General features: G+C 41.8%; 1 protein-coding gene across 2 annotated transcripts in view; it reads right to left on the minus strand.

The window, feature by feature from the left end:
* Positions 1-27,827, minus strand: part of lpgat1 (lysophosphatidylglycerol acyltransferase 1) — a 70,967-nt gene that overhangs the window by 39,067 nt on the left and 4,073 nt on the right. For both annotated transcript variants that reach the window (XM_015947452.3, XM_070548771.1), the window contains exons 3-4: positions 8,224-8,342; positions 5,908-6,003 (exon numbers count right to left, since the gene is read on the minus strand). In XM_015947452.3, coding sequence (XP_015802938.1) covers positions 5,908-6,003; positions 8,224-8,342 — 215 coding nt within the window. The remainder of the gene's footprint in view (positions 1-5,907; positions 6,004-8,223; positions 8,343-27,827) is intronic.

A 27,827-nucleotide genomic window follows, 5' to 3' on the forward strand; every position in this document is an offset into this window, starting at 1 on the left:
TTTGGGAAAACAAAGTCAACATTTGTTTGGTCTTTATTTATTTTTTTTATAAATTAGCCAGAGGCTATCCAGTTATTGTTATTTTTACACAATGTTCTAAAGTAGAGCCCGTAGGAGTTGTAAACATATTCAAACATTGTTTCCTTAGAGGGCACTTAATGAGTTTCCTTCTATGTAAATTGATTTGTTACAAGAGTGTATTTAGATGGCAAAGTGGATGAAATTTAAATATTTCTGCATGTTATAAAGTGATGTGCATCATGTAAATGTGTTGGAATTGTAAGATTTTATGGTTTTGTGTATCCTCGGGAACAAATCCAAGGCAAGTTGAGGCATGAAAACGTGCGTAACAATGCCGGACACGTGTGTGCCCTGCTTTGAGCACACGGCGGATGCTTCGGGTGACCGGGGCAGATGCCTGCTGCGTGGATGTGTCAAGTATTTCTGGGGAAGGATGTCAAGAATGCACACGCAAGAGCACCAGAGGGGACGAGAGAGGCAGAAATGACTGAGCCAGCTCAGACTTTCCACTACAGCCCGTCTGGCTGTCAGCAGGCGCGGGAGGCTGATGTGAAATTCCACAGCGAAGCATTGCAATGACCTAAAAAAGTGTAATTCCCTCCTGCCGTGCTGTTTCTGCAGCTCAAAATGTGAGAGGTGAGATGAAGGGCTTTTTCATTCATTTTCTGATGACACAATGCAAAGGAACACCTTTGAACTCCTCACCATTTGATGAAACGTGCATTAAATGTATCATTTAAAGGGCCACTCTGATCTCTGTAAAGCTAAATGTTTATTAAACATGTTCTTATGTGGTGCTGGCACTGGCGTGTCGTGTTTACACACAGCAAATATGGCCGATGGGGTAAACGATTAACAGCTCAAGACAAAAAGAAAGCTGAGGTTTAACAGAAATCTGTTTTAAAAAGCATAGACGATGCCAACAAAAGCATTTATGAAACAAAAAGAAAAGCAGGTGACATGTTGCTCGATTTGTTCCCTGTTGTTTTCTTGGTTTATGCAGAATTTATCCTTGTTGCAGGCTGTCGGGAATATATCAGAGAACTATGATAAATGGTTGACACTTATTTGAAAAGCCCAAAACCTTGTGAAGAAGGAAAACAGCATTTTTCTTGTTTATATCCCTTTAATAAAACATAAACCTTTAAACGTGCAAACCTGTGAGGCTACAGTGATCCCTCGTTTATCGCGGTAGATGCGTTCCAGACCTGGCCGCGATAGGTGAAAATCCGCGAAGTAGGGACACCATATTTACAGTATTTATTTAACAGGTACGCATTCAGTATTCAGACTTTTAAAACCCTCCCTTTACATAGTACTGTATTTTTACTTGGTTTTTTAATAGTTTTATTACAAAAAGTGCATTTTATGATGAAATTGATGAAAAAAAAAAAACAGGAATTTCTTGATATTTTGCATAGACAAATACCGCGAATCGGTTAAAAATACCGCAAATCGGCGAATTTCCCTTGAATAAGGCTCCAAAGAAAAAATCCGCGAAGTCGTGAATCCGCGATAAACGAACCGCGAAGTAGCGAGGGATCACTGTATATGTGTGGAATATTTTTATAAATATCCCACTCTGAAATGATCAGGGACATATCTGCATCTTATAAATGATCTAATTAATTAGATAATTTTATTGTGCATTATTAATTTTCTTCATAAAAAACTGACAGCAGCATGCACTTGAATCTTGGTCTCTAGTAGGAATTAATGCCTTGCGAGTCATACTCGAGGGACAAAAAACACTGGTTCTAGGAACTAGAAGTGAGCCACATCACAGCGAGCTTCAATCGGCAGGTTTTGGAGTCTTATTTCCTGATATTTGTACATCTTGCCTCTGATTGGATAACAGCAACACGTCTCTACCACTGACTTGCAATGTTGGTGTCTTATCTCCACAAATAATTCAAGCCTCGAGGAGCTTCTGCTGTGTGGTGGAGTTGCCAATGCTAACGGTTAGCTTCTGCTAGACAAGACGTTCTCTGCTGATTCCTGGACGCTAAACCACCAAGAGACCTCCCCGTTGTGAGTCAAGATAGGTGAGTCCATGAATGTTAAATGACAGTGAGATGTAGATCTGTCTGGCTTTTCAAATCCTAGATATTATTGTCTATTTTCTATCAGAAGCTAATGCAGAAGATAGGTGTAGAAGACTATTTTTATGCTCAGCCTGCATGAAAAACTCAAGAGATTGTCATCAGAACTAAGATTTTAAAAATGATTTCTCAGTTTTCCACACATTTAAATATGATTGTTAGCAGAATAACTTGTCATATTTTTATAAAATACTCCATTTCAAGCTCTCATGCTTGATGGCATGATAATATGAGCAGACCGAGATTAAATATGTTTAATAATAAGAACATTTTTATGTTGTGGATTTTAGAAAAAAAGAACATCTTGTGTGGCTAAAAGTTGGATTAATAAAATGAAATACTGAACAACAAACTGAAAACCCTCGTTATCTCCTTGTACGATTGGTATCATCAGGTCATATTTGCAAAAATTAGGTCACGAAAAACAGTAAAATGTCCTTTATAATGAGGATATGAAAGCAGATATTATTTATTTCCATGTTAGTTTTGCTTTGCAAGCCCTAAAATGGTGGTGATGTTCTTTAGGGTTTAATTCACTTTAGGGAAGGGTACCTTTGACATTTGAATCGATTCTGTACTAATTCCCGGTACCTACGGATCGATACCGGTACTTAACGGTACCAATTTTCGATACTTTTGAGTGTTTATTATTTTAATTCTCTTTTATAATTAAATATATATTTTTCTCAATATATAACAATATTTGATAAATATCACGATAAAAAACATACAACTGTTTGTATTTTAACATCGTCCTTGTAGTTTTATAAGCTGATAATTAAACTGAAGCAAACATCTTTACTGTGAACTAAATTTACTGTGTATCTTCATTCCTTTTGCCGTCTTTTTTCATTTTTCCTACTGGGAAGTTAGAATTTCCGAGGAGAAAGCGAACGCACCATTAGCTGATAACAATGGTAGCAATGGAGGCTAAGATATCAAGCTAACGTTATCGTAAACAGTTTATTTAGCTGCTGGAGCAAATTAAAACGATGATGCCTCACACTTAGATCGTTGTCACTGGTTTCGTCTTCACCCGTCACATTTAGTAAAGTGAAGCCAAACTTTAGAGCACGTTCATGTTCTTCTAGTCGGGAATTCGGAGTTCCGAGGAGAAAGCGAACGCACCATTAGCGAAACGGAAGCTAACATATCAAGCTAATTATATTTACCTACCGGAGCAGATTAAGATGAGGATGTCTCACTTAGATCGTTGTCGCTGGTTATCATCACCCAGTTACCCATCACATTTAGTGAAGTGGACCCAAGCTTTAGCCTGCGTTCTTTCTACCATGCTGCTCTGTTGACAACTGGTTCGCAGCGAGCAACGGCATAACGCTCTTGTGCATGCGCAGCTGTCTTGGCAAGTTCTCGTTATGATGGACGGGTACCGAAAAGAGGCACCGTTTGAAATGACGTGAATCAGTGCTCGGTCGGTACTATGGAATTCGGTCGGTACTTTAAAAAGTACCGAATTCGTACCCATCCCTAATTGACGTGGTCATCATGCCATGGACACTTAAAGCAGACACACATGAAAACATCTAGCTCATTTATATGACTGCTCTAATTAGTTTGACTGACATTAGCGCAAGAGAAGATGCTGAGACTTCACAAATCCACGTTGACCCCCTCAGATGTTCTTCGTATTCCAGGAACTTCCTGACCAGCAGGAGCCCTGCAGTTTCCAGCTCATCAGATCTCTGTTTCTGCTGCCCCTCCACACAACAACAGCTGCCTTGTCAGAGCCGACAGGGCTAAACTCACCCCCCCCCACACACACATACAGACACACACTGTCCACTGTAGTTACCCCTCTCAGGACACAGTGGCTGCAGAAACGCTCCACACATCTCTGCTGCCCAGCTGAAAGCAGCAGATGGGTTTAAAATTTGCCTCTAGCAGCTGGGGTTAAATTAGGTGTATTATGGCCCAAAAGTCCGTGCTTTATGTTTATGTATTTAGCAGACGCTTTTGTCCAAAGCGACTTACAAGTGATAATCGGCATGTTGTCCTTGAGGCTAACAACAACAAAAACAAGAACAACAAGAACAACAACCAATTTCCAGTCAGTCGTAGGTGGCAGTGAGGCAGCATGATGAATCATGGAGAAGTGGGAACAAGGAGCGGACAGTAGAGAGGGGGGACGGGTGCAGGAGGGTGCTAGTTTAGAAGATACTCTCTGAAGAGCAGGGTCTTCAGGAGTTTCTTGAAAGTCGAAAAGGAAGCCCCTGTTCTTGTAGTGCTTGGAAGGTCATTCCACATTTGTGGAAAGATGCATGAGAAGAGTCTGGATGGTCCTGAGCGTGGTGTAGGCACTGCCAGTCGACGATCCTGTGATGGCCGGAGCGGCCGGGCTGAGACGTAAGCCTTTGCAAGAGGATTCAGGTAGATGGGAGCCATACCATCTTGGACTTTTTATGCTAGTGTTAGCAATTTGAATTTGATGCGTGCTGCTAGCGGTAGCCAGTGGAGGTCAATGAACAGAGGGGTGACGTGTGCTCTTTTTGGCTGACTGAAGACCAGACGCGCCGCTGCGTTCTGGACCATTTGAAGAGGTCTTACAGTGCAGGCTGGAAGACCAGTTAGAAGGGCATTGCAGTAATCGAGGCGGGAGATGACAGTAGATTGCACCAGGAGCTGGGTGGCATGCTGTGTTAGGTATGGTCTGATCTTTTGTATGTTATACAGCGCAAAGCGGCATGAACGAGCAACAGAGGCAACATGATCTTTAAAGGCCAGGTGTTCATCAATCACAACACCCAGATTTCGAACTGCCTTTGAAGGAGCCAGAGATAGGAAGTCATTTTGGATTGAGATATTGTGCTGTATGGATGGTTTTGCTGGGATGACAAGTAGATCAGTTTTAGAGAGGTTGAGTTGGAGATATTTTGATATGTCAGAGTCACAGTTTGATATTTGTGCAGAGACAGTGTGGTCGTCCGGTGGAAATGACAGATAGAGCTGGGTGTCGTCTGCATAGCAGTGGTAGGAGAAGCCAAGTGATCGAATGATCTCATCCAGTGAGGTGGTGTATATGGCAAAGAGAAGAGTTTTAAATCCTTACAACCCCAGAAAAGCAAGATGTTGACAAGTGAGGGGGAAAAACATTATTTTTCCTAGTGGTGACAAGTGCTGCTGCTGATTTTGAGGCAAATTTGGCAATTTCAGAGATCAACCAAAGAAAGAACGTGAATTAAAGGTGATGGCTAACCTTTCCACCATTCTACCAGATGCGTAAGAGGCACGTAAAGGTTTCTGAAGCTCAAGATACAGCTAATAGCCACAGCTAATAGCCGCTGTTATAGTAAATGTGTTTGTTTCCACCAGACACACAGTGGCACGTCTCAAATACTTGGTGTAGCGGCGATACGCTAAACTTACACCCTGTCTGTTTTGTTATGTGTTACACTCCCAGAACAGTTCAGATCAGGTTGGACAGGAAATTAAACACAGGGGCATCCAGCAAATTTCAAAATAAAAGACACGTGCAGATTTCCTATTGCTTAACAAAAAATAAATAAACATCCTTATCTGGGACGCCTTCTTTTGGCTAAATGCTGCCGTCTTCTTCATTAATCGTTGTTGTGTGAAATGGTGAAATTGTGAGTGATGCATTCGCAGGAGATGCACGTCTGAAAAGCTCACCCCTAACGGACGCGCTTCTAAGGTCTCGGTGAAAGCGCGTCTATTACGTTACACGTCCTGTGGAAAGTCCAGGTAAACATTCGAGGGTGATCAATTTAAAAGTGTGACTAAAAACCTCGACATTTGGGTTTCTTACCTGTCTGATGAAAAAGTCCCCATGGATTAGGGACACTACACCAAAATTGGTGTACTTGAACACGTGGTCCATCAACCACATCATTTTCCGTACCACCTGAAAAAACAACAGAAAAACATCTGTAATTTTTTCTTATTCCTTTATTTTTCCTCCCATTAGGAGTCAGCAGTAACTGATACGGCCCCTCCCTGAGCATTTCCATCAACCTAACTGCACACGGATGCAGCTTTGGCTTACTGGCCTTTCAGTGCTAAGAGGATAAACTGGGCCAGGGATGCAGTTGTTGAGGAGGATCATGTCACGTCTGTGTAGTACATCTTGGCAGCTCCAGTGCTGTGCCAGTCTCAGCTATAGCAAAACCAAACTTACGCCAAACACAAAACCAATATTCACAAGGATCCTACTCAGAAGACAGGAATGTTTTAGTCTACATGTCTGTTAAATAACAATAATAAAAAAAAAGACTGCCAAACTGATCAGAAGCAAAAATACTAAAATGTCCATTTAGGGGGAACATTTTCATTTAATGGTTTGGAGCAAACAAGCTGCACAGTGTTGCCAACATGGCTGTGGTGTTGGCAAGGTTACACGATCTAGTAATAAAGTTATAAAGGGCATCACACGGCCAACAGGAAACTCAACCTGCAGGAAATAGACAAGAGACAGATAAGGATTATATTACGGGAAACACGTGGGACTGGTCATAAAGTTTTAGTCAGAGCTTGTGTCGGCCATGTTTGTTTTACCAACCATATGTGAGATTTTGCTGTTCCATACCAGACCACTGCCTTTTATTCCAGATCAAATGTAAAACTCATGTTTTAGCTGGAAAAAAATTATTATGAATTTTAAAATCACATTTTTTGGCCTGCCTCATGCTGGAGCATGTGGCTATAAAATGCCCTATGGTGTTGTTTAGGCCCGGTTGATGTGACAGGATTTTAAACAGTTGAATGATAATCAAAAAACAAAAACACACATGGGGCAAAATCATGGTTATTTCAGTTTTGATCCTACAGTGTGTGGTGTGATGACACAGAAACACTACACACCAACAGATTTAACACACAAAGATTTCCCAGTTAGACGGGAAATTTAGCAATACCACATGTAACTTCAGAGTAAACAAACATGGTGAAGGAGGGGCGTGAAACACCCTTCCATTGCCTCGCTTTCTGATTCGTCACATTCAACAGGCAGCACGCTTGTTTGTCCTCAATACCAGACCAAACAAAAGTCCTGATTCATCATCAAAGCGGTCCAGATGTGCTTCTGAGTGGACCAGAGCACAGCTGCTGTAGCAAATCTACAGAACAAGCTAGGTGTTGAACGCAAACATAGGCACCGAACTCACCCCTCCCCTCGGGTATCTTTCCTGAGACACTTATGCTGGAATCGGAAACCCGTATTTCAAGAGGAAACGAGACAGCGCTAAACACCAGTCGCTGTTTTATAGGTCCTAACGTCTTTTGTTGTCTGTGACTTCAAATAGGGGTTTTCTTTTTGGGATTCTGGTAGTTTGTCCTAAAGTTGAAGTGGTAGCAGCCGGCTGTTTCTCCTTCTCTGATATTATTGAGTAGAAAACTTCTGATACCAGCTAAATATGTGAATGTGTAACGAGTGGAGGACCAAGAGAAGTGCAGAAGTTCCGCGGTTTAGCCAGACTGACAACCGGATGGTCCAATAGTTGCTTTCGAGTGGAAAGACATTATTGGCGGAGGTTTTTAGACAAATGCAAGAGAACCACTTGATTAATTTTTTGTTTTGTAAGATTCACAATATATTTATAGCTATACTATGTAAAAATGTTGCTAAGAGACATGCAAAAATGTTTTTAAGCTAATTTGTTTTCCAAATTTGCCATTGCAGCTTTAACACACCACACATGGCAGGAATATCTGATAAGATTATCTTCAGAGCCATTACAGTAATCAAACACATCCTTAGATTGCTGGAGGGGAGGATTGGGTGAAAAAATGGCAGTTATCTTAGCTTGTGAACTGAGCTTTACCATTACAGTCTACGGCTCAATGTTAAAAAAACATTTAACAGCAAGAATATTGGGACAAGATTGAACCCTCTGCCCCATCAGAGACTGCATTCAACCTATTTCTGTCAAAGAATTTTTAGAGAATGAGGTTGAAGTAGCAAAAATATTCCTTCATAACAAACTCAGGCTCAAAGTGTGTTCAATGCAGCAATTTTTAAGTCTACGGGAGCTCTTTTGTCAGTGACGGAAATGCCCGATGAGCTTTCGACAGCGGACATTTACAAAAAGCACAACCTGATGCCAGCTGCCTGACCTTCCAAACTTACCGTGCCCTTGTCTTGCAGGCACATCATTAGAGTGCAAACGTCTCCCGTGGATTGATGATTGACGATGACCATGGCTTCTTCTTCTGAGATGGGCCGAACATCATCCCCCCACTCAGTGACTGTGAGGCAAAACAAAAGAGTTCTGATTAATCACCACGCATAAATAACATCTTTCACAAATACCCGACAACCGTTTTAAAAAACGAAGAAGTCCGTGGAGGATTGTTCTCTAAATAACGCTGCCGTGACCTAGATTTGACCCTTCTGAACCACAGACCTAATGTCATGAAACATTACTGCCATAGGCTGTGTTAAAAACAGCACATGAAATCCTCCATAGAATTATGATCACTTGTCTTATTTCATGAGGGTGATTTCTCCTGCCAGAACTGCCTAGGCTGACGTTGGCACAAACTGTGGGAACGGGCCAAACTCCATCAGCAGCAGATCCTTAAATTCTTAGAGGCTGAATCAGACTCCTCTGGATTGAGATCATTTGAGTTTTTGCAGCTTGGTGTGCCACTGTAATCAGTAAATACTGTTCACTTGGTCAGCAACAATGTTTAGGTAGGTGGGAGGTGTTAGAAAGACATCCAAGTGAATGACAGGACCCGGCGTTTTACAGCAGAACATCGCCCAAAGCGTCACTCTGCCCACTCTGGTATGTCTTCTTCCCACAGTCCATCCTCATGTCAAGTCTCTCTCAGGTGAGCAACACACAGAAACCCACACATATGCACGATAATAAAGAAAACTCAGCTAAGTTTGCAAATATGAGAGTATTTTATTGTTTTTCTTTTTACATCTAGATTTTTTTAAAATCCACAATATCAACAGCGATGTTTTTCCAGATGTTTTTATGGAAGAGTTCTGAACATCTTTGAAATCCTTTTAAAACCAGCATACTGTCAACAAACAGAAGAATAGCCAAAACATCCAGGATTGCTGTTAGAGAAGGGTTTAAATGTAGTAAAGGTAAAGTTTATCTAAGATAATGGGTTTGGTTTAAAAATATACAAGCTAAATGGGTGTGTTTCATTTTGTCAATATGGCTAAAGCTGATCTAAAGTACATAGCCTCTCTGTTAGCCGTCATGACACCTTAAACTAACAATACCCGGCCTTGTTTCGAGCTACTAAAATATGATGTCACTCATACAAAAACCACACCTCTGGAGATCAACTGATCTACTGAAACTTCTCTGCCTGGATCAGACAAACATGGTCCGGTCTCAAGTGCCTCGCTCGGCTTTCCATAAATGATGCAACAGTTGCGCGGATACAGGAATATTATAAAACAACACAACATGCTTTCATCGGTCCTACTAGAGCTCTGCAGACTGTTTCTGACCAGTGTGGCCGGAGATACTGGAAAGTAAAAATATTAAAACTAGGTTTGGATTTATCAAGTAAAGTTAAAAAAAAAATGTAAATTGTATTTGTGAAAGAATAATGCACCTAGAGGTGAAAATTCTAATGTTTGTCTGGAAACTAGGCCTGCAACTACTGATTATGTTGGTAGACTTGTATGTTTTTTTTCATTTGTGCTTCCTACTTCTTTTTGAAATACAATTGGTCACTTTATGCATGCTGAATGTAAAGACTTTCTTCAACCCTTATCGCCTGTATTGGCCGCAGAAAGTAAATAGATGGTGAAAGGATCCAATCAGAAACAGCTGTGTTGGTTTTGCTGCCGGGAGAGAACAGAGCACATCTCAGTCAGACAGACACTAACCATTAGCAATTGTACCTCTGCAACATGGCGGAACACGTTGGGGCTTATGTTATTCGTGAAGATGTTGCATTTTTTTTTACCCAAGAAAGAGCGGACTTAAATCTGATTTACACTTCTCCGTCAGCAACTTTGCATTCACACGTTTTGATGGAGACAATTTCCTTTTATAATCCTCTGTTGGTGTTTAAGTGTTGTGAGGCAATTCTCCACTAGGGACAGCAGAGGGTGTATCCTGCCATCAGTGCAGTCACATCAAGTGTGTGTATATTGTGCTGATGTATTTCAGAGACTTAAACACGGACATATTTGTCCTCCACCTTTTCATTTAGTCACCACCTCTAAACTCACATTTCCTATAATCTGAGCCAGATGAAAAGTTTTCCATGTATCTTTGTATTCCTTCAGTCGTAGGTGTATTAAAGAGACAATGTGTATAATTTACCATTACTTTCTGGAATCATTCATCAAAATGTTGTTGAAAATGAATAAAATGATGCCCAGTTGTTAAAAAATGTTGGTGACTTCATAACATATAACCATAAAAATCAGGTCTACATTACATGGGAGTGGGTCTAAGTCTCTGGGCGATGCCATGTTTCCTTCTACAGGAGCCAGTGAGGATAAAATGCATTTACTGATTTGAAACAAATAGTGACATAACTTTCTCCATTCTTAAATGGTGTTTTAATAATAATAATAATAATAATAATAATAATAATAATACGTTTTATTTAAAAGCGCCTTTCAGGACACCCAAGGTCACTTAACAGGAAAAATGCATTAAAACACAATGAACATAGAAAAAAACCCCAATTCAAATAAAATCAGAGGTCATAGGCAGATTTGAACAGGTGTGTCTTGAGTCTGGATTTGAAAAAGGATGAAACTGTCAATATTTCTGATGTCTGGGGGGAGTGAGTTCCAGAGACAGGGAGCAGAGCGGCTGAAAGCTCTGCTCCCCATGGTAGTGAGACGGGCAGAAGGAAAAGCAAGATGGAGAGAGGAAGATGATATGAAGGGAATGGGAGGGGGTGGTAATACTCATAAGGTCTGAAATATATGGAGGAGAGAGGTTGTGGATGGCTTTGAAGGTATGGAGGAGAATCTCGAAGATGGACCTGAATTTAACTGGAAGCCAGTGAAGCTGCTGGAGAACCGGGGTGATGTGGTGAAAGGAAGAGGTTCAGGTGATAATGTGGGCTGCTGAGTTTTGGACCAGTTGAAGTTTATGAAGAAGTTTGCAAGGGAGACCAAAAAGAAGTGAATTGCAGTAATCGAGACGGAAGGTTTACACATTTACCTCTTCACTAGTTGCCACTGATGAAAGGGAGTCTGATGTGCTTGTTATTTTGCTGAAGTGTGCACTCCCCAGAGCTTTTTGACCCTAATGGGCATCCGTTGGTAAGGTCTTACTCCAACACAAAAATACTGCTTGCTTGCAATGATTTATGTTTATGTATTTAGCAGACACTTTTGTCCAAAGCCACTTTCAAGTGATAATCGGCATATTGCCCTTGAGGCTAACAACAACAACAATGACATCAGTCATGGAGAGTAGGGAACAAGGAGTGGACAGTAGAGAGGGGGGACAGGTGCAGGCAAGGTGCTAGTTAAGAAGATGCTCTCTGAAGAGCAGGGTCTTCAGGAGTTTCTTGAAAATTGAAAAGGAAGCCGCAGTTCTGATTTAGGTATCTAGTGCCCCCTATTGCCAGGGAAAATGCACACTGTCACTTTAAAGCTTATATGGTGTGCTGCAATCTGCTCTGTGTCTGTCGGTAAATATGTTTGGCTTTCATTATTTTTTTATTTTTGAGGAGGAATGGTGGTGCTCCTGACAAAGGAAGGAAGTAGCCTTCTGACCAATCACAGGCTTGCAGTCTCCATTGCTTTCGACAAATATTTAGAAAAGTGGGCTCTACTTCTTCCATTTTTGCGAGCCTGTTAAGGGCCCTTGCGACAACGCATAATCATGTACCGACGCAGACGAAGAAGTATATGTTCGCATATCATTTAAAATTAATGAGTAAGACTAATAATCCTGTTGTTTTCCACCCACCACTACTCTGAAAAATAACTAACCCTTGAAACAGCCCAAAAACTCACAAGGCGCTCATTCATTCATACTAGAGACCACAGAAATAAAATGTTTTTGTCAATATTACCTTTCCATAACCAGCCAGCTACTAGAACTATGGAAAAATAACTTTAACTGAACCTAAACTAAACACCACGTGTCTTTCAATAGAGCTAAGGTCAATTTCAGACACACATCTTCTGCATTTTAACAGTCACACCCAATAGGTGCTGTTGTGTAAAAATAGCATGACTAAGCATAACGATTTTATGCTTTTTAGTGTCCCAATTCAATAATGGCTGCATGTGAATGAACAGAAAATATTGTTATGAGGTTTGAAATGGGGAAGTAGAAGAGAATTTCAGGAAATGGCACCACACTCACTTTTATCTGTGACCACGGAGAAGAGTGGCACTTGCTTTCTGTTCTAGTTGTGTGGTTTGTTTAGAAACATACAGTATATAAGGTTTAAAAAGCGACTACATTTATTCTCAGGCTTTTGTTTTTAATTAGTGAAGAAGAACGGTAGAACTGAGCATTCTGGACAGAAAAGCAATTAAAATGCTTTGAGTTTACACAACTATGGGAGATCCTGGCTATTGAATAAACATTAAGTTTGTAACATTAGACGAGACTTTTTAGTGCACTCGCCACTTTAGTGGAACAACAGAGGGCATTTGAGTACATCAGAGAGTGGAGCCAGTGTGTTCACTGTCAAATTGATAAAAATAACACACACAGACACACACACACACACACGTGCAAACATAGCTGCAAACGGCATCTCTCTGGGCCAAGTACAGGCAGCTCAAGCAAGGTAAACTGCACACAGGTACATCGAGGTTGAATCTACTCACAGAGCAATTTTCATCATGAGCTAACAAAATGTCATGCAGCTATGACTCATTTCCTGGTTTATTATTTTACAACCAACTTCATTCAAATGCAAGGAAGAGTTAGAAATCATAAACTAAGATGTGGACACCAATCGGTAATCAAACCTTAGTTGTATTCATTTATGTCCACAGCATGCAGCCATGGTTGTGGCTTTCTGTTGGTTGAAATGACAAATTTAACACAAATGCAGCTGGAAACCACAAGAAACTAATGTGAGAAGATGCCTTGAAGCTGCTGCAGGAAATGTTTTACTATGAAGACCACAGTAAAACAATAAAGTATGGAGACAAGGGGTTCCTATAAGTGACGACTGCTTTTTTGTACCCATTTGGCCCACGCTGGCTTGTTATGTTGGTGGTCACGCACTCAGCTAGGAAGCCGTGTCCTGCTGAGTAGAACCCAGATTTTAAACGTCATATTTTAATTAACAATTTATCTGTTTTTCTGAGTTTCGTGCCACAATATTAAACAACCTAATTGACCCGAGCCTTGTAAAGAATACCGGCTATTTCCCGGAGATAAATAAAAGGGACGTAAACAACACTAACCATTGGAGATATAATTATGACCTGCTGCTGAAAGATATTTTAAGGGGGCAGCTACTGCTAATTTAGCCAACAGAAAAGTGACTATAACTCAGTCTTACTGATTTAGAGTTCAAAGTCAGTGTTGCAGTAATTAAAGTTGGATTAGGAGATATTTTTCTGGAGCATTTTTTTAAATGCTCTTCACATTTGATGGCAACCAATCAATTACATGTTTTGTCAAAAAGGAATAATTGTAATCACCTCTGAAATGTAAAATCCTGGAAATATGTCATCCAATCACTGTGAACGTCTTGTTCTTAATGATTGAATCATGATCTATCCATCAAACTGTTGTCTGACCAAGCCACCCATCTCTGTGAATTCTCTTTGTGCATGAATTGAGCGTTCTCAGCTTGGAGCACCTGAACAAGAAGCAAAGCCAAAGCTGGGCTTGCTGTATTAGTTAGCATGCTAAATTGTTATTCGGCTACAAATCCTGGGGGGAAGTAGTTGAGGGGGTAACCTAATGTAATAAGCCCTGTACTCCGTACTCAATCTCTGATCTAGGTCCAAAGATTTCCTAACCTGCACAGGAATACGAGGCATCCGTCAAAAGCCCCGAGGACATGTGGCTGTTATGTAGGGGAGTTGCTTCGGGGGGGCTCAGCAGAGTGGTTAGACCTTTGAGGTCTGCTTTTTCAAAATGGAGATTGCTCCAATGACTTTTTCCAGGATAATATACTACACCTTTAAAGGGATACTTTGCAACTTTTTCATATTTTTAAATCATTTTTTTAAGACTGTATGTGCTAAAATGACCCTTTACTGGGTAATTTGAATGCCACCCAGCCCTTTTTGCTCCCTGTGGCCAGAATAACCCGACTTGTGGCTTCACAGTTGCCAGCCCGGTTTGTTTGGTCCTGCAGTCTGGCTCCAGCATGTTTTCTGACTTTTGGATTAGCTGATTCATTTAATCTAGTGATGAATCACTCCTCTGGACACTAAGGAAGGCTGGGGAGACATTTCAGCTGTTAGATTAAAGGTATAGCAAAGGATATTTTTCTTCCAGGTGGATCATCTGAACCATTGGTCCGCTTAACTATCAATCATTCTGGTGAACCATTCACGCAAGGCCGTCGTCGTACGTTGCTGGGTAGTTTTCACTTCCTGCGCATGTGCAAAGCGAAGGTTGGGCTCCCAACAGACGCCTCTGTCACCGGTTTCCTGCTTGACAGGTAAGCTAAACTACGGCAGACTATTTGGAGAAATTCATTTCAGATTACTGCTAGAAGAAGAAGTTGGCTGCAAGGCCGGCAGTTACTTGTAAAGAGCATAACTGGGTGTTCTTTCCCATCCATCCATCCATCCATCCATCCATCTTCATCCGCTTATCCGGAGTCGGATCTGGAGTCAGGTCGCGGGGGCAATAGCCTAAGGCGAGAGGCCCAGAATTCCCTCTCTCCAGCCATCCAGGTTTCTGCCTTGGAGACCACCCACGCCACGTTCCGCTTGGACTGCCGGTACCCATCAGCTGCCTCTGGAGTCCCACATGCCAAAAAGACCTGATAGGACTCTTTCTTCAGCTTGACAGCATCCCTAACCGCCGGTGTCCACCAGCGGGTCCAGGGGTTGCCACCACGACAGGCACCGACGATCCTGCAACCACAGCTCCGGTCAGCTGCCTCAAGAATGGAGGCACGGAACAGGGTCCATTCAGACTCATTTCATTTCATTTCTTTATTTATTTAATAGGGACAGTGCATATTAATGAACTTCAACAATAAATTGCATCAGTAAAATATGCCAGATTGTAGCACCAGTGCTAATTTACATCTGCAGTCCCTAGGCAGGTAATAAAAGCAATAAAAGAAAGTAAAGTATTATATTTAAAACTAGGAAAAACAGAGAGAAAAACACACAAAACACCATTGTGAGGACAAATTACTGATGGATATACAGGTTTGGTTTTCCTTCAACCATTGTTTAAGTTTGAATTTGAAGGAACTGTATGACTGTGAGTCTCTTATGCTAAGTGGTAGACTATTCCAATATTTAGTCCCCTTAACGGATAGTGTGGTCTTGCCAAAAGCAGTGTGCCTGTAAGGCACCTCACAGTCTCCTCTATCTGTAGCTCTGGTCGGCATTCCACTGACAGACCGTGATTTAATCAAATCAAATCAAAGATACTTTATTAATCCCAGAGGGAAATTAGAGTTTCAGTACACACAATTCCGAGATCAGACATACATGGGCAAGACACATGACAAGAATTGGTGACTGTGGTCATTCGCAACCCTGAGTCGCGCTACCTTAATAGAGATAAGAGGGTTACATGAGGATTGGTTCAGGTGGAGGGGAAAAAAAGGCACTTCTGAGTAGGGCTGGGCGATATGGACCAAAACTTATATCTCGATATCTTTAAGCTGAATTCCGATATACGATATATATCTCGATATTTTTCCTCCTGTAAACTGTTGACAAGTTAACTCACTTCAAGCTCTTGAGAAATTAAATACATAAATCAGTAGGTTAAATGCATAAAAATGTATTGATTCTGGTCAAACTTTAACCGTAGTGCCTATTCTCTACCAGTCTGAGCTTTAGTAACACAGGTACAGCTGTCTGCTAACACACACACACACACACACACACACACACACACACACACACACACACACACACACACACACACACACACACTAGAGCCCTGCACGGGCCTAAAATCTGAGCCCATGTCCGGCCCGGCCCGAGGGGGTGGAGCCCCAGCCCGACCCGGCCCGAAAAGGTTTTCAGGATTCTCTGGCCCGGCCCGAGCCCAAGCCCGACTTTTTTTTAACCAACTAAATGAAAACAAAGTGCGTCAATCATGACCAATGTGTTAAAAGACGTGCAGGATCCGAGCGTCGCAGAAGCGCATGCGGGAAGCTTCCTCCCACTGAAGCGAGTGTTTTCCAAACCCTGTCGCTCAGAGAGACTTGTCACTTAGAAAATGTTCGCTGATTATGAAACTTTGGCTGAATAGCGCTTGTTCCTGTCTCCAATGTGCGACACATCCAGGAGCCGTCTGAGGAGAATCCCAGAATCTCACGTCCTCTTCAGCTCATAAGCGCACATGATTACGCACAAGCGTGACCCAACCCGGTCTCAAAGTAAGACCGGGTTGGAACTGTTCAGGTTTACGCAGACAATCTTCACATAGAATTGACTTACAGATATAAAATTAATTCAGTAAAATATAAAGCATTTTATTTAAATATCCATTCATTATTTTACAAGCACAGAGAGCCGCATCAGATGGATGGAAGAGCTGCGGGTTGCCGATCCCTGCTCTAGTTCAAGATATAATTAAAATTCCAAAAGTGCTGAAAAGATTAAAAATGGGGCTTTCCGTGCATATACAATACATTACGGTATCCACCGGGATTCCCTGTCTTGAGCGCAACGAATCACAACACAGATTCAGAGACGTGCGAGTTTGTCATCCAAAATGCTCCGTTTTATAACTCTTGAATGGCTGATCAGATTCAAATAATTCCAACAGTTCCTAAAAGTACATAAAAGCAGCTTTCCAACGATCTATAGCATGAAGCAATCAGAGTTAGAGAAAATATCGCTACGAGGGGAAATCCTGCTGTACAGCCTGATTGAAACGGAGCGCAGCGCTGCGGTGAAAGCGGATAACCTATAAAATGACATGTTGAGGACGCAAAGTCAATACATCTCTTTTATTGTGAGGTAATAATTTCTCCGAGTTTTGCGGTTGCGGGCGGGAGTAGACATGTACGCTGCAGGTGCGGGCGGGAGTGTAACACACACGTTGCGGTTGCAGGCTGTAATGGTCAGAAATTCAGCGGGAGCGGGCAGGAGCGGGATGAAGAAAACAGTCCCGCGCAGGGCTCTACAGCTGCGTTTAAGTGTTTCAGTTTTTTTTATGAATTCGATTAAAAATAAAGGCGCCTAGCCCGGCCCGTGTCCAAGGTAATTACACAGTCGTTGGCCCGAGGGCTCTAACACACACACACACACACACACACACACTGTTGAGAGCCAGAGGTGTATCAAATGTCCCACAGGCACTTTTTAATTATATATTTATAATTAATGTAAAATTATTTAAATTTCATCTAGAGGTGGCCCATATTGTATAGGTCTTGCCCAGAGAAAAAAAATCCATCATGTTAAGCTAAATGTACGATGATGTAATTGCATCTACTGAAGATCACATGGGTCATGCACCATGGAGTTATTAGTTATTAGAAAAACTAGTTATTAACTAGTTGTTAGTTATTAGTTAGCAGTGTTGGCTCATATCAGCGATTATACTGTAATGATTCAGAGTCTCTGGTTGCTCTTTTATGAGTGTTATTTTCGGGCTACTGTCGCCATAACCCACACCTTACAAACTCAACTTTTTCATCAGAATCACTCGTAACGGAGTATTTACTAGCATAGCAAACCAAAGCGGAAAAAAACGGAACCGGAACAACATTTCTCACCCGTTGAGTTCGCCTTCAAAATAAAATGGTAACCCTTTAGTTTACCATTCAAACCCTTAAATATGTTTCAGGTCATTTGGCCACTCCGGCTTTCCGTAGCCGTTTCCTCATTACACAGGGGAGGGAGGGGTTTGGCTCGTCTCTCTGCACAAGCAGGATGGAAAACAGAACTCCGTTGGCATTGAACGTCCCCAAATAATTAAAAACCAGGAGGCCAAATGCAAAGTTTAGAGCAGCACATTTACCCAGAGGCTCTCAGACTGAGCAAACTTGTGAGAATACACGTAATAGCCGCTTAGAGACGGAGCAACATGTCGCTAGCATAGCGGCTAATCGCTAGCATAGCAGTTTGGCCAGTTATATCGATATAAAGATATAAAGTCATCTTATATCTTGTTTAAAAATTATACCAATATTTAAAGAATATCGATATATCGCCCAGCCCTACTTCAGAGTTACCCTCCCACCAGGAGGGCAGCTTTGCTCTGCAAAAAAAACACCTCAGACAGATATGCAACAGACTTCAGACAACACAACATAAGTGTCCACTAGGTGGGGTGGTGGGTTGGGACTATTCCCACTTCAGTTCCTGCAGCCACGATGAAGCACCGCATGTCACCTCAGTGTGGATAGGGGGAGGAGCGTTGAGGATTGGAGGGTTGCAGGGACCAAGGACGCTTCAGCAGCCTTCCCGCAGTCCCGCCCAGGCTGGGAAAGGAGACCGAGTTGACTAAGGAGCTTTGAAAGAAAAGCGTCTGGACTTCTTTTGAGTTGCTTGAAGATGTTTCACCTCTCATCCGAGAGGCTTCTTCAGTTCTAAGGTCAAATGGTGGAGAGTCCCAGATTCAAACCCAGTGGGAGTTTCCCCCCGAAGAGGGAACAAAAGACCCCCTGATGATCTTCTACAAAAACACATGAGCCAAGGTGTGAGGGTGGGTGTGGGTCCTATTCAGCCAGAGTTTCGGGTGAGCTCATTGTGAAGCCTGGCCCCACCCTATCATGTGAATTCCTGAGGTAAGATGGCCCAGGATATGCGTGGGCGTTGAAGCATCTGGGAAGGGATCTCAAAACTGGATTATAGATGGCAGACAGTTGGTGTCGTAAACCACCGCCTCTGTTCAAAGATGGTTGCTCACAGTGGACATAAATGCCAAACAGTGGGGAGAGAAGTTCTTGACATGTTCATTTGGGCATTAAATACTCATGGGTGCAAGAACGAAGAGCGAACTTTGAAAAAAGTGACACATCTGTGACACCTGGACAGGGGTGTGGGAGGTGCACGTACACCAATGGCAATGTCAATCCATACGTAACGTGCCTTCGTGCACACGTTTCCACACGGGTGCAGGAGCGGAGCATAAACGAGATTACAAAGATAGGTCATCTGTCAGATAGAATACATTAGGGAAATTGTCTTTGAGAAATGACACAGTTAGTGCAGCAGGATGACAGCAATGCTGCAGGCACAGCGTCTAATCCAGTATCTGCGGTCAGCTAAAAGGTGAACCTTTGACCTTGCTGCCCATCTTTGGAGGAGTGAGATTTGGCACCTGAATGTGTCCAAAGGAAAAAAAAAAACTCTCAAAGAGGGGAACGTGTTTCTTTGGCGAAGTTTCTGGTAACAAGCCAAGTAGAAACAAAAAACTGTGAGTGGGATTCCACATAGCTCGACTGATTGTGGATTACTGTTTAGAGAGGGAACAAAAACAAAGGTTAAGAAAACATCATGACCAATCCAACATTTTGAATTTCTCAAATTTGTGATTGAAGCGGTTGTGAAGGGGCTTCTGAGAAGACCAGAGGACACGGCAGGAGTATAGAGCCATTTTGGTGATTGGACACATCCTTAAGATTGTTCGGAGAAGAAAGCTGGATCAAAAATCGGCTAAATGATCTTGCCACGTGAAACAGGCCTTAGATCACTACATCCATCCAGTCTTAAAGAGACGATGTGTAGTTTTTAACATTAATCTCTGGAAACATCCATTGAAATATTGTTGAAAATGAATGAAACGATGCCCAGTCGTTGAAAAATATCGCCAGCTTCATAACATATAACCATAAAAGTCTAAGTCCATGGACGACACCATATTTCCTTTTACAGGAGCCTGTGAGGACAAAATGCATTTACTGGTTTGTAACAAGCAAATGCAAAACATTCGCCAGTCATAAAAGTTGTTGTTTTACACATTTACCTCTTCACTCATTGCCAGTGATGAAAGGGAGTTTGACGTGCTTGCTCCCATGAATTTTTGACCCTAATGGCCATCCGTTGGTAAGGTCTTACCCGAACACAAAAATACAGCTTGCATGCAATGATTTAGGTATGTTCAGCCTCCTATCAATGGAGAAAATACACACCATCCCTTTAACAGCTGCTTGTCCGGCAAACGTTAAGAAAAACCCATGAATGCACAGGAAATTTTAAACCATGCAGCCCCATATCAATGCGCTTATTTTTAATAAATTGAGTTACATTAGAAAATATTTTTGGGGACATATTTATGAGTGCCTAGGGCAGCTTTGGCGACATCATAGCTCATCCCCACCAGAGTCTGAATGGTTGAATGACTGACTGTCTTGTGAAGCGCCTTGGGGGGTTGTAGAACCCTAGCCCCTTCTTTCCACCGGAGCCGTCAGCAGCACGATACTGCAGCAGCACGTCTTGCTCGCGTAAGCTGCTGCTTGGCCCTTCCCACGAGACGCGAAGCAGCAGGGGAGCAGCTGTCACCGACCGAGCACGAAGTCACACGAGTGACTTTGTCAGGAAACACAACAACAAGCAGGAGAAAATTACAACATTGCTCCAAAAGGTTTGTGTTTTATGTTCTGTCCGTTTTATAATCGCCAATACGGACCTGAAAAACAAAGGAGGCCGCTAGCTAGGTGATAACTTCTCACGGGGCCGCACAGTTAGTAACTTTTTTTTAAAGTAAAGCAACCGGAAGGCAGTACGTTCTTTATTCTGAAAATCTCGGGAGCTTCTCTCCATTTCCGTGTCCGATTTCCTGTCTTTCCTTCCCCAAAAATGTCGAACTTGACCCGTTTCAGAGGCGTCGCGCGTAGAAAATAGAACCGGCGCGTAACGGCCGCGACATGCTGCTCCTGAGACGCGGCCGACTCGCGTTGCTGACGGCTCCGGTGGAAAAGGTTCTGTTGACCACAGCAGTTCCTATCAGCAGCTATGACGTGCTGCTGCAGTAACGTGCTGCTGACGGCTCCTGTGGAAAGAAGGGGTAAAGCTTGGTTTATGCTTGACGCATTCACTTTCCGCTTGGTGATGCGGCTCGCGGATGGAACGCGCTTCACAACTCGCGCGTTTATGGTTCATGCGGCTCATCTCTGCGGTGAGCCAATATTCTCCCAAACTGAACTGGGCAGCATGGAGCTCTAAGGCATGCATCCAACACTACACCATAGTAGAAGTAAAAATTACTGTTGTTTACAACATGGCATTTCAGCATTTTTTAACAGCGTCCTCGTCTTTTCCGACAGTGCGAGCTATTTCTCTCCAAGAATTATTAACAACATGTTGATCACAGTGATCTTTGAGAGCTGAATCATACAAATGTCTGTATTTACGAATCTCTGCCATACTAGTTCTTGCCGGTCCGCCATGTTTTTCCACGTCCGACCGTCCGCGTGGTTAGAAAATTTCCTAGGTGCGCGTTGCGGAAATTTTGGGCCGTGCAGAGGCGCGTGGTTCTTAAAATGACGCAACTTTTCCGCGCTGAGCCGTGCGGACCTCGCAGACGCGTCAAGCATAAACCAACCTTTAGAAGGGGCTATACAGATACAGGCCTTTGTAATGTCTCCTGAAGAGAGCTCCCAAAAGTCAAAAAGGCTTTCATAATTACTTCTAAAGACTGAAAGAATCCTCTAAGGTGCGCTCTCAACCCCCGTTTAACCCAACTCAAGCGTTTTATCCGTCTCTAAAAATCTGAGCATAAGCCTTATTATCTGCTGCTGTCTCGACCAGAACCCTTTAGCTAAAGGATGTTTTTCCTGGTTGAATAGAAATTCTAAAAAAATAATTACCAACATCTCTAAAGTAAACTAGCTCTTCGCTTGCACGTCTGCTGCATCAGATCAAAACGAATCAAAGGAAAAAAACGTGAGCAAATCAGTAATAATAAAACCCGTTTTTCCAGTTTTAGTGATTAAGCCATGACATGAAAACGCACACACAGAGAGCAGCTCGTGTTTGCATAACCTCCGATAGATGGGGCTTTGTGTTAGCTGACGACATCACTTTACATTTTATCTGCAAACGACACAATAGTCAGCTTATCGTCTCCTGGGCTGACAAGACAGACTTCATGTAAAGTTTTTATCTAGAACTTAACCAAATTGGCTGTTTTCAGCGTGGATCTCGTTTTAAGATGAACCTCAAACTACAGGAGCAAGGATTTCCTGAACGACTCAACTCTAATGGGTAGAAAATCTGCAAATCTTTAAAAATATCAAAATGTTTTATTTGATTTTTATTGTGAAGTTGCTTTCTGGTCCACAAGAAGCCATGATGCTTTTCGTTGTACTTGGATAACCCTTGGTGGAGATTCAGAAAGTTTTGGCCCACAATGGATCATCACGTCAAACATTATCTATGGAGACAAGCAAGATGCATGTCTTAAGTGGGCCATCAGAATGAATTTACATTCCACAAATTCGGATAGCATCCCTGGAAAATTGTACACTTTGACACGGACTAATCTGAAGCTTGTTCCAGTTCAGCAAAGCCATTCTGCTCTTTAACTCCAGCAGATAAGATACGACCATCCCCGATAAACCCTCTCCTTGGGCTCCCCATATATTTAACTTTTATACAGACGACACTTTAGTCACTTTATTCACTTACTCAGTGATTTTTGCATACTTTACTGTTTTATCCATCTTCTTGCTGCTTTATTACTTCCTTATTGCCTATTTATTCAATGTTCGTATGTCCAACATCATGCTGCTCTGCTGTTATTTTTTTTAATTGCCCCTCGGGGATAAATAAAGTTTTTCTGATTCTGATAGCTTTTCACAAAACGCATAAACACATAACAGCACAGTAATTCATTAGGGTTTCTGCAAAATGTAAAAAGCAGCAGAATCAAAGTTTAATATAATCTGACAAATCTGTGGTTCAAAGATGAGGTAAAATCATGTCTGTAAAGTTGATAAAATATTAGAAAATGTGGTTTAAAGGCAGAAAATGTTTAAACGGGGTCGTGGAAGCAGACGAGCAGCGATGTCCAGGTCAACCAGGCGACACTCGGCTGATAAAACACTGAATAGTTTCCAAACGGCTTCACGTGTGCAAACAACATAATTCAGGACAGTCAGAGGAATGTCAATTAAAGATGATGCGTGCACACCCACACAGTCCACTGACTTAGTCCAATCAGCCAAGAAACTGGTAACACATTGTGGGTGTCCGCAGGCTTTAACTACTGGAAAGTGCAGTCTGTTCAAAGCTCTAAAAGTAAGACGATCCAGTGATTTTTACTTCACTAACACAACTTCTGTTGCTCAGTTATCCATAATCTCATCAGGCTCGTGTCATAAATCTTAAAGAAACTGTAAATCCTAACAGATAGTTGGGTTTTTAGTGCCATACATACCACAATGGCGCCTTCGTCTTAGATTAAACTACATGTGACCAACCAGATTTCTTATCTTGTAAATGATTTTTATGTCCACTTTTCAAAAATAATAAAAGTCCAACAATCAGTGTTTTTTCATAAATAATTATAGGTGAACGTGAGCAAGAATGGAAAATATCTGAAAAAGCTTAAAACAATGATTCACATAAAGGAAAATGCGATTTTCCAATTGAAAAGGAAAAGCAAAAATTAATTTACTGATATTGCTTTTAGTTTTTATTAATCCTAAATTACCTTGAAATATCAGGGTATCTGCAGGTTTAAAGAAGCCAAATTTAAGCCTTTTAAGACCTTTTTAAGACCACTTTGATCAAATTTAAGCTATTTTTTAAATTTAATTCAAGCTATAATTTCCAGCTATTGCCTGGAACCGGTGCTAACCACGCCGCAAACGTGGGATTAGCCATCCAGCTACCATTAAACTTGCACTTCCCCATGGCGCAAGCTCCCACTAGCTTAACCAGCTAATGTGCTCATCAAAAAATAGCCCCCTTTCACAACCAACTGAACGTGTACGGTTCCGCTTACGTCAACATCATACACAAAAAATGCTGAACGCTAACTAGAAATTCACGAAAAATTTGTAGAAATAAAAAAATGTCTGTTTATTGAGTCTTTGGTAATTTAAGACCTTTGGGAACTGTTTTTAAGGATTATTTATCATTTTTAAGGATTTTAAGGCCTTATATTTGGAAAAGCTAATTTAAGACTTTTGAAGACTTTTTAAGGACTCGCGAATACCCTGAAATATGCATTTGAGCAACAATATGAAGATAACAATGTTAAAAACACCTATATCAGCAACCTGCGGAGGAAACAAAAATCTATCATTCTAGAAATGCATTTGTGGGCCGCACAAAATCACTCTATGGCCGCACTTTAGATGTGCCTGGTTTATATCTTTATTTACCGACAATACCTTGACATCAGACTGTTAGAAAACTGTCAAGGTCCCCTCATTTAGGCATTCACTAATAGAGCTAGACCGATGTTGGTTTTTCTATTGCCAATACCAATGCCAATATGTAGGAAACATGGTCAGCCGATGGCCAATACCAATGGCAATTTTCACAGCTGATATCTAGACATTTTCTGCCCTTATTCTCATGCTAAAATGTCACTAATAACATCAGTTGATGCAGAAAAAATCCCAAACTGAATCAGTTTTGGAACAATAAATTTAACTAACTGTTAAATCTTAACTTTGTGCACTGCCCAGTGTTAAAGTCAGACACCTAAAAAAATCATTTAAAGTATTTATTACGTAAATGTTATTAGTGAACATAAAAATACATTTAAATTAAACTCTGCAACAGCACAGAGCTGCCCGAGGATGTGCCTGTCTTAATCGGCTTTACTAAAAACAAATATCGGCCGATGTATAAAAAACGGTAAAGACTGGCCCGATATATCAGCTGACCAACCAGTATATTGGTCTAACCCATTCACTAATAGTAAAGGCCCTCAAAGCAGGAAAGTCAATATAAAACATCTGATTTTACTAATGAAATGATGAATAATTAGCACTAGCGTATTTATAAAAGTACCAGAAAGACAGGAAAATATTATTTTCAATAATGAAACAGTTCGTCAGTAGGCTGCAGGGGGCTGGTGTCTCCAGGGGTCATTGGGCGAGAGGTGGGGGACATCCTGGACAGGTCAGCAGTCCACCAATGGGACGCACACACACACACGCACGCACGCACGCACGCACGCACACACACACACACACACACACACACACACACACACACACACACACACACACACACACACACACACACACACACACTCTCTCTAAGATGATTTAGAATCACCAGTCAACCCAACATGCATGTTTTTGGTCTGCTGAGGGAGCTGGAGTACCCGAAGAAAGCCCATGCAGACACGTGACGAACATGCTAACTCTATGTAGAAAGGCTGCAGCTGGGAGTCAAACCTGCAACCTTCTTGCTGCAAGGCACCAGCAATACCAACTACTCCACCACGCATGCACATTTTGTTTTATAAAACCAATAAATGACTAACAACAGACAAAAAAGCAGTAAGTGAGTAAAAGAGCGAAACTGCAGGAAGACGTGTACGTTTATACGTATGTCAACTCTATTTCCACCGTGATCAAAGACTGGAACATGCAGCTCATCACTGAGGAACAAGTGCATGTAACGATCAGCTGTGATCCTCCTCCACAGGTCTGACAGACCACCCACTCATGCAACATGGTCTAAAAACATCCTCCTGCAGGCTGTAAAGCACCCGTATGAGTTTAGGTGACAGATTTAGGATTAAACCTACAAAACAGGTTAATATGTCTTGCATTTTTCTCGTGCACGCGTTGCACTTTCTGCTGATGAAAAACCAACTGAGCATCAAGTCCAAATGTGTCAGAATTAAACATTATAATATAATTTCCTACTCATAAATAACAGCTCACAGCTTTCTTCTCATTGAATACGGCCTTAATAATAACACGAGTATCTGCTAAGCAACATCACAATGCCATTAGCTTATATAATGAAATAAAAACACGCCATGGGATTAAGAAGGGGTTTATGATCTGCTGTGAAGTGCCGAGCCGAGCAGGGCTAACATTACATCACGGTCACTGCCGGTTCGGCTCGGGTCGGCCAAACCAGGATTTTCTAACGAACGCCGCTCAGATGTACAATGTATTAAATCATGAATGAACGACTTAAATTTCTGCATCACACCACCGAGAGCTGAGCTGCACCCCATAGCTGGCTTTATTTCATGTCCACATGAGAACTAAGGTCACAAAGCACCTTCTGACACTGTAACGGTCAACATGTATGCACACACTGAATTTCTCCTGTGTTTAAATAAAGCTGCCTTGCAGTTAATCATAAAATAAATGTTTACAGAACAGCTCGGGGGGCTTCCCTTGAATCACTCATTTCTTGATTGGTTTCTCGTAACAAACGTGGGTTAAGCATCAAGCTAGAGTTCAACGACCATCTGATGATAAACTCCAGATACTTTTTGAGTGCGTTCACCTTCCACCACAATGGACCTTCGCTTAATGATTGACTCCAGGCCTCTGTGATAAAGTGCACCCAGTTTACGGCTTTGTTCAGACCTGATTAAACGATCTCGCCTCGCTCCTCTGCAGCGAACAGGAAGCAGCATCCTTCACGGATGATCGTTAACTAAAGCTCAGCTTTCTGACTGCGGCGTGTCGGGTTGTGCGGGATCCCTGTCACATTATGCATGTCATAAATAAAACACCCTCACAACATAGGAGAGTTAGATTTATCCACCTCTGCAGCTGCATTTGTACTTTGTTATCATAAAAATCCAATAAATCAGGAAATATGAGGAATTTGAGTGAAATTTTTAACAGAATGTTTGAAAACTTCTGAGAGATTGCTGAAATTCAGACGTAAAAGCCTCAGAAGGAAATTCCCAATAAAATCGTGTCATTTTGCAGCCTTAAGATCTTGTTTGAAACAAAGCGGGAAAATAAAAGCTGCAAGCGCCACAGTAAATCCCATGACCTTGGATGAAAACTGGATGTGCTAGGAAGTTGTTGCGCCCTCATCACAAGACTCAGACAAAAGCACCTGCAAACAAAACCATGTTCTGCCACTTTCACCGATTTTAAACAATTTCTCACCTCTTTTGCATCTGTCTAAACAAAACATGTGTCAAATCTGCACTGACACCTCAGCATCTCGTCTGCTTTGTTTCTGCAGTTAAAATAAATAAGGAGTTGTTGTGCTCATGTATACAATATCCAAGGCTGGGTTCATCAAGATTCCAAAAAATTCCTCTCCAGGCTTAGCATACGCCTTTTTTCTGCCTTTCGGCTCGACTATACGATAGCATGCAGCTAATAATTTGTTGCTAACATTACATCTCCTTCTGAAATGGCAGCTTTGACAAATTCTGCCCCTAAAGTTGCTGATTTTTCTCCTTTAGGTTTGTTACGTCTGAAATCTGAGTCCGTGTTGAGCCTTCAAACTTGCAGACAAGGTAAATCTCCCTACCTGCTGCCAACTAAACACCAGCGTTTGACTCCATGAATCCAGACCTTTAACGTGAAACTTGCTTTTCTATATGCTGAAAGCAGTGAATTATTAATCGGTGAGCCTTGTTTCTCCACATGTTCCCCACTTAGCAATTTGTAAGCATTTTGCTTTCAGCTCCATGCAACCAAACACCGCTGTGACCAGTGTCATGTCAAGATATTCAACCAGACAGCTGA

This window comes from Nothobranchius furzeri, chromosome 2 (assembly GCF_043380555.1).
Source record: "Nothobranchius furzeri strain GRZ-AD chromosome 2, NfurGRZ-RIMD1, whole genome shotgun sequence".
Classification (NCBI taxonomy): domain Eukaryota; kingdom Metazoa; phylum Chordata; class Actinopteri; order Cyprinodontiformes; family Nothobranchiidae; genus Nothobranchius; species Nothobranchius furzeri.